Here is a 12,202-nt window from a genome sequence, read left to right as displayed (position 1 = left end):
CTCCCCCCACCACCGCCTCCCCTCCCCTCTCATCTCCTGCTGAGCTCCCGGTGTGTAATCTGTAGACTGCACACGTACACTGCCTACCTGAGTGGGAGTCTCTCTGTGGGTGTGCGAGCTTGTGGGTGTGCGAGCTTGTGTGTGTGTGTGTGTGTGTGTGTGTGTGTGTGTGTGTGTGTGTGTGTGTGTGTGTGTGTGTGTGTGTGTGTGTGCGCCACGCACCCGTGTGTGGCAGAGGGTGAAGGAGATGGCAAACACGACAGACCACGTATGAGGTGTTTTCTGCGAGTCGGTGCATTCGGTTAAAAAAAAAAAAAAGGCGCATCTTCTGAAAATGTGTGTTACTTGCGCGTCTTTGCGCGAGCCGTCGACGTCTGTCAGACAGGGCTGCAACACAATCTCCGCGTCTGCATCCCACTGTGTACAGCTGACAGCAATCACCTGAACTGGAATGAACCGGACTTATGTAACTTTTCTCTGTGACCGTCGCGGCTGGTATAAAGCGAGCCCCAACTGTGCCGAGTCTGGTCATCCGGGAAGCGAAAGTTTACGGACTAATGCGGAATTTGTTACTTTACGCGCACTTAAAATACTAAAATACCTGTTTGTGCGCGTTTCAGCGAACATGTTTCTGCTCTGCTCGGTTAAACTTAAATGAGCTTCTTGGTTGAAGATTTTAAAAACCGGAGAATTTATACACAGCTCCAGCTCCAGCCTTGGCGGAAAGCAACACAACTCTGGGTTAGGTACCTTGCAAAACAAAGTGTACTCGTATCGTGGACAAATGCCAGAACGTGTGCGAAAGAAGAAAACCACAATGCCATCAGCACTGTGGCTTAATGATGCTACTAGAATGCAGCCACACACACAAATCAATGAATCTAGTGGTGTAATTATGAGATACTGAAACATCCTGGCGCACAAAATACAACCAGCAGCAGAATGCAGTCGTGAGCTGCAGTGAGAGAAAGCTTGAAAGGTCTCGGTAACCCTCATCCCCTCTCTCCGAACAGAAAAATTAATTGATTGAATCCTAAATGCAGGCATAAGAAGCTCTGCCAGCACAACCTGGCTTGTATCATAACCTTTTTGTCTCTGTTGCTGGCATGCACCTCCGCTCGGGGAACGGCGTGTTGAAGATTACAGGCGGGGAACAAACACGGGTTCGTGAAAAGGGAAAAGGAAGACGAGTGGAGAGGAGTGAGTGACTAAGGGAGTGAAGGAGAGAGGAGGGGATTTAGCCGAGTGCAAGTGCTCGGGAGATGAAGATAGAAAGTGAAAGAGGGAGAAATAATGAGAGAAGAAAAATGTTGCCGCTCTCAGAGAGATGAATTGGTTGATAGTTTGCAGACAGCCTTTTCAGTGTGTCAGTGGAAGGACTATATCCATTCCCTTCTTCACTAATAAGGCAGAGAATCCCCAAGACACAACCGCAGGGATCTATTCATTTGTCTCCAATAACACAGCCACCTTTCTGCTCATATTAGCCAGGATTTGCATAGCTACATTTGCATAAGGATTTAATAATGTCATCTGAATGAGGCGAAATGCACCTGTCAATCACGGCCGGTGGTTCACTAAAAGGTTTCCGTTCCTCTTCGAGGAAACAACAGGATCGGGTTTGCGCATTCTGAGCAACGGGTTCAATGGGACATGATCAAATTCACACTCAGTATCAAACTCGCTTGTTGAGTCCAATTTCTATCAAATCTGGGTTTTGGCTTTAAAAATGTATAAGTCATAAATAATGAAATGAGAAACTTAAAGAGATTCTATTGATATAATGGACTCCTCATACGCGAGTATATCGAGTCCCAGTGGCATGTTGGTGCAAACCTGGATCAACCCCCTAATTTATATAAGTCCTGTTATCACCTCCACAAGCTGTCACAGAGTTAGACGGATGATAACATCCAGCTAATTTAATATCCGTCAATCAGAATCCAAAATCTGTCAGTTATCTAAATGCTCTGTAATAATGCACCAAGCTCCTAAAATATTCTCTCTTACCATTTTTATAATTAACCACCTGAAAAGAGATGAAATACGGTCTGATTAGTTTGGAACCACTACAATAATAGAGATACCTAAAGAGAACGTTATTCCTTAATATTAGATGAATCCCACTACAGCAGATTAAATACAAACTAACTGGACTCAGATTGACTCTGGTCGATATAATGTCAAGAATTAAAAAGATATCAGAAAAACTCTAAGCCTTGACAATTAATACAATTACTTTACGATTCTGGAAAATAGAGGTCGTATTCAGACCTGTATTGTGTTATAAGTGATGTGATCGCAAAGCGCACTAAGAACGTGTTTGAGATCCATTGTCTTAGACTGTAGGTCTTCAACAGGGTGTCTTTGGTTGATTAGACATTTTTTGATATATATATATTTAAATTTTCCCCCACAAACTTAACTTTCTTTAAACACACATTAACATGAATCCAACAGATTCAAGACACACACTGCAATATTAGCAGAAGAGAAGCTAAAGAAGCAAACACTAGCACTAGGCCGAGTTTAATACAGTACACATAGGGGGTCCCATTAAACATATAGAGGGTCTGGACTTAATCTCTCCATCAGTTCGACGGTCCTTAGCCTGAAAAACGTTGAAGACCTGTGGCTTAGACCACATTTTGAGTTGGTCCAGGCCTCTTGAGACCACAGTCCGTTCTGAGTGTGAACTCACAACGTGTCCTGGACACAGTGACAGACCAACCTACATGGCTGATAATAACTGAATAAGCGGAGTTTCGCATCATTCATTCAGAAAACAAACCCACTAACACTGCAACTAAGAGGGATGACCATAAAGGACAAAAGCTCCATTTAGTGTTGTCTGTTCATTAGTACTGAGCTCCTTCTGAAATGTTTAACTGAGAACATGTTCTTGTATTCAGAGGAGCCATATGGAGCTACGTTCCTCAAGGATGACCTTCAGTCAGTCCAGTAAAACGGTATCCCGTCGCATCGCAAAGGCCATCTAGCATACAGTGTGTAAAACTGATCAGATCTTATGAAGCTCGAGAAGGATGTAGAGACATGCATTTAAAGGTGGCCTTCCATTCATTCAGCACATATGTTAATACAAGATCTGAACAGGGCCAGGTTCAAATAAGCTTCCGTCTTGTCTTACCTTCCAGCCGCTGCCCGCCTCTCTGTAGTAGGGGAAGTTGTCACAGATCCACTGGTAGATCTCACTGAGGGTCATCCGTTTGCGCGGCGATCCGTTGATGGCGAAGGTGATGAGGCTGGCGTAGCTGTAGGGAGGTTTCCCATCTCTGTGCTGCGCGGCCTCCTCTTGGTCCAGCGTCGTTCCCGGTTCAAGGTGTACGATTTTCTTGCCCGGTCCGTGCCCGTGGTGGTGCCCGTGGCCGCCGCCGCCGCCGTGGTGGTGGTGGTGGTGGTGGTGGTGGTGCCCGTGGAGGTGGCCGTGATGGTGACCTGCATCTGCCTTCTGGATGGCCGCCCTCATGCTGAGCTGGGGAAGCCAGTCCATTGAAGTGAGGCTGCTCTCCAGCTCGGAGGTCATAATGCTTATTGGTTCAGGGGTCAAAAGGGAAGGTGAGCGGCTCGGCTACGTGGCGTACGGAGGAATCCCCTGTTGGCTCACTGAATGGGTTCTGTGCAGCAGTCTTGGCTCAAGCCTGGAAGAGCAGGAGGTTTGTTTACTATGCCTATTCATCTCTGTTAGCTGGAGCAGAAAGCACACTTGGCAGAGACACACAGATGATAACTTCCACATTATTTTCCACATACAGTTTAGCTCCGTATAATGCAAAGCTAAATATTTTGGCATGTTCATTACTTGGTCTTTAACCCTGCACATAAACGGATATGACAAACCTTTCACCAAACAGGTTTAATCCATTAATTTTACATTAGGAAGCAAAGCAATATGGGAGATTGGGTATGAACTGAGTGTCTTACTCTTCCCATTCCTTTCCATCTTTCTTTGGGCCAAAGCATCTGGGGAAGTCACCGGAGTGAAAGGTAGCGTCCTTCCCTCGTGCATGTTCACAAGTTCTTCATTTAACCACTGCAATGGCCGCTGCTGCAACATACAAACAGAAAACCACACAAGACGGTGAGCCTGCTCTGCCAGACAGCCTTCATAAGATATTAATATCGCACAACCGTTCAACTGGCCTCGGCATCTGTCCAACCCGATTAGAACTGTCCTCTCTTTCTCGCTCTGTGTTCTGTCTATCCGGATTGCCTCGCACTCCCGTTCCCTCCAAAGTGGAAATGGCAATTGGATCTGCGGAGTGACTAAAAGCTGGGGAATTGTTTTCACAAGTGCCTGCCAAATGGGGGAACAGCTCGGGAGGAATTCCAACCCTCTAGAGGAGCTGAAAGGCTCGTCCCCCTTCCCTCTCTATCCCGTCTATCCCACCGTCACCACACACCATTTTCTCATTCTCTGATTCTCGACGTGCCTCACTCTCGTGTCAAGTCCAAGCCCACCCCACTCCCTCCTCGGAGCGTCAGATCCCTCTCGGACGTACACAAACAAAGAAAAAACAAAAACTCAGCTTTTTTTCTTTTTTTTTTTGGTAGATATTTTTACACCGAACTTGTGTTTAACAGAGTAAGAACTCTTGTTTTTAGTCGCGGGGGCTCGAGCGTGATTCAGACCAAAACAATCGCTTTGCGAAGAAAGATTACTCACCAATTGTTCTGTGCTTCAGTCAGTCACAGAACATTCAAAGATTTGTCACTGCTGGACTGAGAATGTCATGTAAATGTTACTCATCACAGGAGTGAAGATGTTCGGGCCGCGCTCTGATTCAACAAAGGAACTTGTCCTGTTTTAGTTCTTTTGGAAGACAAACGTCCCCCATTGCTGGGGGAGGCGGGCAATCTGTGAGGTTTTCCAACGGAGACGCGCACAGAAAGGGCCGTTGCCAGTGAATAGTTAACAATAGTTGGATGAATTCAACCTCGTAATGACACAGAAATCTATTTCTAAGCCTTTCTCGCCATCCCATGCAGTAACCTTCGAACGTCCTTGAACAACAAAGAGCCCATTGGCCCACGCGTTCTCCATTCATGCTCGCTGTATATGATCAAGGTGGAAGAACTTCAATGAGCCTGCCTACCAAGACAAACACAGGCCCTTCTGTCTCTCTTTCCACCAATCCCCCTGGAGAGTCAAGAGTACCAGGATGGGAAAGAAGAAGGGAAATACCCAACCTCTCTGAAAACCTTGCTTAATTGCAAGTAGAAAAAAAAAAAAAAACATATGTTTAGCAGCAGACGCATCGAGCCAAACAAGCCGAGCCAGTGGGACTAGGGGAAGGAAAGAGGAGCCGAGAGACGAGATATGCCCGATGAGGCCCCTTGCACAACACCACCCCCATCTCCTCCTCAAGGCCCTACCACTGCGAGAGAAGCCATAGCCAACCCCCTCTTCCAAATCCCAGGAAGCCATCTTAATTAGTGCACCTTCTTTCTCTTTTTTTATTTTTTTTTTCCTCCTCTTCCCTTTCGCTGAAGGGAAGGTAGCATTGCTCGCGTTAGTGGTGGTGGGTAGGTGGGGATGGGGGTGGTGACACACAAGACACAGAACAACAAGTACTTATTTTCCCCTCATTAAAAGGAGGCTCAAGCTGCAAATCAGGCTGCCACAAGCCCCGACCTGCTGCGCTGCCGCGGCTGTTGTTGTTGAGAAGTTTGGGAGCGTGGGCTGGCTGCGTGGCGGCACGGTGAAGCTTCGCACCGCTAGCCTGGTGAGGTGTTGGGATGATGAGTAATAGAAGAGAGCAGAGAGAGGAGAGGAGGGGCATGACTTGGCTTCTGGGGAGAGGGGCCCCCCGCTGGGCGGATAGACGCAACCAATTACCTAGTCGACTCAGTCAACTGGTCCCACAGTGACTGGGCTAACCTCAGCACTGTGCCTTTTCTTTCTCAAATCCGTGTCTTCCGCGTCGGCTTCAGAGGCCTGCATGGTACCAGGGGAGAACAATGATCGCCGCAGAAGACAGCTCACAGTACATCTCTGCTTGTCTTTAGGCTATCAGAGCTCTATAGAAATACACTGCATTGTACAGAATGCATAGAGTCCATAGGAGACTGCAGTGGCTTTATGTAGACTCCTTTTTTTTTTCCTAATTTGCTTATTGTTGATGTTCGTTTAGTTGCAAGGCATGAGCAGATATTTGAGTTGAAAACAAAAACTAGTCAATCAGCATAAATCATACTCAGTAAGATATATACGACCTGCAAAGCTGTAAATAGTTTCAAATATAATATAATATAATATAATATTGACAACTGAAACTGTACATAGGAACATAATGACTCATATTACTTCTTTTCACCAGGTTGCCCATATTGTATCTAAAAAAAACGCATGTATTTTCATTCATAAATGTGCACATCTAGAAATACAAACTGCAGACATACGGCAAACCTTGAACCTCTTCTTGATTGATGGGGGAGGATGAATTGGAAAACCTGCAATGATTGGGAAGTCACGCAAGCAATTCCATCACATATTTTAAAAAAAAACAAACAAAAAAAACACACACAACATTCAACTGTGAACTTGAAAAACTACACACGGACATGACGGATTTCAGAGCGATGCCGCTGAATAGGAAATAAAGGTGGTGGAAGGGGGGTGGGGGGGGGTGGATACTCTGGCAACGGATCATACAGAAAAGTGGAGTTTAATTAAATAGTTTGAATGGTTTTAGTATGAATGTGCCACAGGAACACGTGTTCTCAGAGATGGGTGTTTGGCTAGCATTAACGGGTATCAGAAGAGCTTCAAATTACGGATTAAAAAAAAGGAAAATTTTTATCTTTACGAATGTAAAAAAAAAAAAAGTTAACTTTCTTATTTTTGTGAGGTATTAGCTGGCACTTATAGAAAAGATAACAAGCATTAAAAAAAAAAAAAAAAAAAAAAGAGGAGCAAGGATTTGGACGTTTATGAACTAGACATCTTTTTATCTCCGGAGAATTTAAATACATCACTCACTGCACCGTGGATGGAGCTTTTCAGAGACTGGGAACATTGTCCCTTTAAAAGAGTTGAGGGTACGTGTGTGATTGAATGTATTCACCCATTAGACTTTGTAGCTGTGATGCACTCACTCAGCTGTATGCATCACTAACAGCTAACAGTCCCCCGCTGCTAGCAGGCTTTTAGACTGAGAGAGGCTTTACAGTTCTGCATTTTAATAGAGAACTTTGAATGGAGTGACGGGGGATGGGTGAGGGAAGGGGGGCGGGAGGGAGCCAAAGGAAAGAGGCATCAAAATATTTTCAGAGGAAAATGAAGCGGTGACAAAATACCCACCCGGAGCGTGCGGAGCAGAGGGGGTTTCTGGGAAGGACTGCCTTGGCAAGGGTAAGGCTAATGTGTCAAAAGAAAGTCGGCGGGCATACTGAGCGCTGTCATGTCTAGAAGTGTGGGCCATTCAAAGGAAGGAGGAAAAGGTCCAAAAAGGAGTATTGAACGTCTTAATTACTTTCTGCTTCAGCAACAGAAAACATACCCCTGAATAGGTTCAATTATAAGATATCAAGGCAAATCAGCTGCCCTCACCGTGCCTGTTTGCTCCTCCCTCAATGGAGCCGGGTTAAGCAATTATCGTTTGATACTGTGTGCTTATTTCTAAAGGAGAGGCGTCGATGTGGAGATACATTTGTGGCCTTAGTCCGTGGTCAAGTAAAATAATGTTTGAAATGGAACACGGGCGATAATAAAGGGTGATAATTTATCCCCTAACGGAACAACACTTCAATCAACGGTGTGCGGAAACCGGCGGCCGGCCCGTGTCAGCCGAGTCAACCCGGTGGCATCTCAGATGTAACGGAACGCGCGATTTCTCTGAAGTCTGAAAGGAAAAAAAAAAAGATCGGATTGAAAGAAAATAAATAAAAATCAGTACGCTCTCCCGCTGAATCCCTCAAGGCCTAGAATAAAATATTTAACTCGCCAAGCCCACACAGAACATAACACCTGAAAACATCTGCCGAGGTAGAGGGAGCCGGCGACCCAGAAGACTTACCACTGCCGACGAGGAAAAAGCTATCAGAATTCGAGATTCTGACAACGGCGAAGTTAAAAAGGCATATTTTGTCATAAATAAAACATAGGAGTGCAGCATTTCGGCAAACTCCCCCAACGAGCGGTCCCAGGAGAGAGACGGGATGCTGTTTGTGAACTTGCGCTTTTGCACAGTAAAGGGGGCTATAGCACTGCGTCACCACGACTCCCGACTATATTCCCACATCCAGCGCTATTCAGCAAGGACTAGTCCTCTTTAAAAATTCATTAATTTACAGCAAAAAATAGATTAAAGCGCCCAACTGCACCAACCTAAAAAGTTTGGCTTGTGAATAGCATTAATAATGGAAGCGAGCATCCAAAACCTAGAGGCCCTGGCTCGGAGGCATGGCTCGGGTTTTGTTGCGCTTTATAATGGAGGCTAATTTACATTTTTTAGAAGTATTACAGCTTTTTGATGCTTGTTTATAATTGCATTGTTTTACATGCAAATTGGCCAGCAATTGTTACTCATTAAAACATAACCAGTAGAGTACAGCACTAGGAGCCGTTGTGAGACGCAGAGCTCTAAAAACCGGGCTCACAATGAAAGCTCGCCACTGAACTCTCGTCGCTGACAGCGACGCAAATGGCAGCCCCTTAAAAGTGATCATCCCCTGTCTTATCTTTCACGCCTTCCCCCTTTTCAAACCCCGCCAATGCTTACCTAAGAGAATCAAAGAGGATTTTGACAAGATAAAAGGAGTTGCTGCATTTGAATTGAAATTACGTGTGCTTTTCCCGGGGACATGACAAAAATCACAGCGGCCGCGAGCACTCAGAGGACTTAGAGGTACTCGAAAAGAGGGAAAGTCCGCTCTAATGCATTGTCAAATTGATCGCCTTCTCAGTCCGATGACAGCGGGCTCCGCTATGCTACGGTGTGCAGGTAAATCATTTTTATACTGCGTGCACATATAAACAGATGTGGAGCTTTTTTTTTTTTTTTGCATCCACTTAACTTATACAAGTCTGGTAATTACTTCTAATACGATTTCAATAATCACGTTAACAGGATGATTCTTTATTGATATGACCTGGGGTAATTAAATTGACCCGATGACCCAGTAACGTCGTAGCGGCCTGGCATTTACAGGAGCAGACCGAGGCAAATAAGACCTCTCCCTCCATGAATATCTCCGAGCGAGGCGTTTAAGCAGCAGCCCCAGAAGCGTTCGCGAGGAGAAGACGGCTCCCAGGCATCCATCCGTGCAACAGACAGTGTGGGTGTCCGCGTTTGCTAAAAGCGTATCGTTACTTATTAAGTTTTTCATTAAGCAAACAGATATTCCCAAGGTTAAACACAAGATTCTCAATAACGACGGCAGCGGAGTGAAAAAACAAAAACAAAACAGGTGAGCCCATGCAGTTGTGTGGGTTTACAGGCGTCGCTGCAGCGCTTAAGACAAAAACATTTTCTGCACAGCGTGTTAAAGAGATTGGATTTCACTGATGAGCTGCAAGAAACAAAAAAAAAAGACTCAATGATACATGCTAACGTCGAGCATGCTGGGTTTTCCAATAACTCCAACGCTTCCGACGTAGCACAAGAGCTGTTTTTTTGATCCTATATGTGCAATTTTTCAAAAAAGGGCGTGAATGTACGAAAAGCGCGGTTCCTTCGCACACGTAAGTAATGTTTAACTAAACTTATTTTCCAGGTCTTCACTCCTCACGTCGTGTTTTAATTGGGCGGCAAACCGTCCCTGCCGAGAAAGACTGGCCGACATTACTTGCAAAGTCAAACAAAAGGAATACATTAGAAGACGTAATGAATATGCAGAGAGACAACATAAAATTTTGACAGCCACGGCGGATTCAGAAACCGGCATATGGAGTTCATCTCTATCAAAAGGGACCGAAATGCCAGTCGCGTATCCACAAATAACCCTTAATTCAACTTTCAAAAAGTCATTACCACACTCCCTTCTCAGCAACCGCATTTGCTGACATTGACGATAATTACGACGACCTTTCCGATGATAAAACACAAATCAGTAAAACATTATGAGGGACCCTTCTCGCCACGTTTCATGAGATTCCGCATTACGTTTTAATGAGGCATTTAGGGGTCTATGAGTGATCTACTGAGAAAGTCTACAATGGCAATCAGCAGCGAGTGTGGCAGCTGTTCAGCAATTAAAAAGCCAAATTACCCTCAATCAACACCATTTACAAGCACAAGTAAATCTCAGAGCAAATAATGATGAGAGAAATCTGTTCAGACAGCTCTCATCTTGATAGGAATTAGAGACGCATCCCAAATCAGGAGCAGGGTGTTCTCTCAAAAAAAGCTTCCTCGGTCCGTCGCACACTTAAAGCGCACACACACACACCTCCGCTGGTCTGTGTGTTTGTGCCAAGATGAAGTTGTGTACTGGCCGGCTGTCCACGCTGCAGGATGATGAAAGGCAACAACCGCTTACAGTAGAAGACGGTCACCTTTCATGATGAGCTTCAATGAAACTGGAATCCAGAGTAGAGAATTTTGGAGAATAAATCCAACCTGCATGCACTGAAGTAAGAAGATGGCACTCAAGGGCAGTCATTTGACAAGTTACAATATTTAAGCCAGCGTCAACTGAATCTAATTTCACCTAATTTTTTTTTTAGCTGCCTAGTAACGTTTCTGGGAATGACTTCAACTTTAAATGAATTGTTAACATCAGTTGTTAGAGTGTAAATTTGAATTTTCCCCCTCCTTACACTGTATGTCCTTTTTAATTGTCCTAAACTAGAACCTGGGAGCCTCTATTAACAATGAGGCATGACATAATGCTGCATGCCTGTATGCACATATATACACACAAACACACATATATATACCACACACAAGACAAGACAAAACAAAAAATTCAACTATAATTAAGAAATGCATGCATGCCGATGTCAAATTTGGAATACCTACTGATACAATATAAAATTATCTACAATATTTCATGTTGTAATTCAAAAGTTGGTTAAGTTTAAGCCAATTAGTGTGACCACACTTATGAACCGCCCCGTTTTTTATTCCTGTCACAATTTCCCAACAAGCCTTCAAAATTGGATTCCTAAAGAAGATATTCCTAAATATGTCGCCTGCTACAGAAACGCATAAGTCGGATCATCATCACTGCACTTCCCAGGTCTTTTCGGCTGTGAGCAGTCCTCTGCATATGTGCACGACTCACCGCCACTTCGTGATAACTGTTCTCTTGAGGCGCCGCTTCCTTGACGCTGTTTTACTGTCGTGCCGGCGGCGCCGTTAAGCTATCGTCTTTAAACTTGCAGAAGTTGACTTTGCCGTGGCGTAAAGACATATGCCGCCGCGTCCCGGTGCGTGCACACGGTGACATGCAGGGAACTTGTCACGGCCTGCCGTCAAAGTAAAAAATAAATAAATAAATAAATAAATAAACCGCTGGCTTTAAAACTGCACTTCTTTCCCGGCACTAATTGTCACAGACCTGTAAAACGTGTGACACTCGGAAATTCTTACGCACAGGCTACTCACCGTCGTGGATCAACGTGAACCGGTTCAATACATGTATATTTTCTTATATATACACACAAGAAGCTCCAGGCGTCTGTTCTGCACTTGAAAATCCCCCTATTTCGAAGACAAAAGCTCCAGCGGTGCGTTTGCGCCGTCGCTCGGGCTGCGTGCACGCCGCTGTGCGGGCGTCAAACTGACCGCCGCCGTGGTCACCACTGGACAGTCATGACGGGAGGACTCGACACCGCTATTCGCGTTTGCGCTCAGCAACGTCAGGATCCCGGGTCCGTCTCTCTCCGTGTGCTCCGCTCGGCTGCTGAACCACCGGAACTACTTCCAACGCCAGCCGGAGCACGTTGAAGATAAATTCATGCACCACAATAGGAGAAGGAGAAAAAAAAAAAAAAAAAAGAGTGTGTGAGAGAGAAATCCCATCCATCCATTCAACTAGTTCCCATTTCAATATTAATGGGATCCTATCAGGATGTGCCTATCATGGTTAGCAGCAATGTAAATGCTGATTACAATATCAATAATAAAAAAAGAGCCTAATTCACACTGTGACATTTTTATTTGTTAAATAACCATATTGACCATAATCCCTATTATATAACATATTGACTGTTTCATTAAAGGGATTAATCAATGGA

General features: G+C 44.8%; 1 protein-coding gene across 3 annotated transcripts in view; it reads right to left on the bottom strand.

The window, feature by feature from the left end:
• The window catches only part of LOC125022151 (forkhead box protein J3-like), a 68,280-nt gene extending 56,364 nt beyond the window's left edge, over positions 1-11,916 (bottom strand). For 2 of the 3 annotated variants that reach the window (XM_047608530.1, XM_047608546.1), the window contains exons 1-3: positions 11,571-11,916; positions 3,943-4,066; positions 3,149-3,659 (exon numbers count right to left, since the gene is read on the bottom strand). In XM_047608530.1, the coding sequence (XP_047464486.1) occupies positions 3,149-3,544 (396 nt within the window). In that variant the 5' untranslated portion in view covers positions 3,545-3,659; positions 3,943-4,066; positions 11,571-11,916. Of the gene's footprint in view, positions 1-3,148; positions 3,660-3,942; positions 4,067-11,247; positions 11,432-11,570 lie in introns of all 3 variants that reach the window. The other variant, XM_047608538.1, reaches the window with a different exon arrangement.
• Positions 11,917-12,202: the final 286 nt, after the last annotated feature.

The sequence above is a fragment of the Mugil cephalus genome, chromosome 1 (genome assembly GCF_022458985.1).
Source record: "Mugil cephalus isolate CIBA_MC_2020 chromosome 1, CIBA_Mcephalus_1.1, whole genome shotgun sequence".
Classification (NCBI taxonomy): domain Eukaryota; kingdom Metazoa; phylum Chordata; class Actinopteri; order Mugiliformes; family Mugilidae; genus Mugil; species Mugil cephalus.
This window is presented reverse-complemented; position numbering and strand designations above follow the sequence as displayed.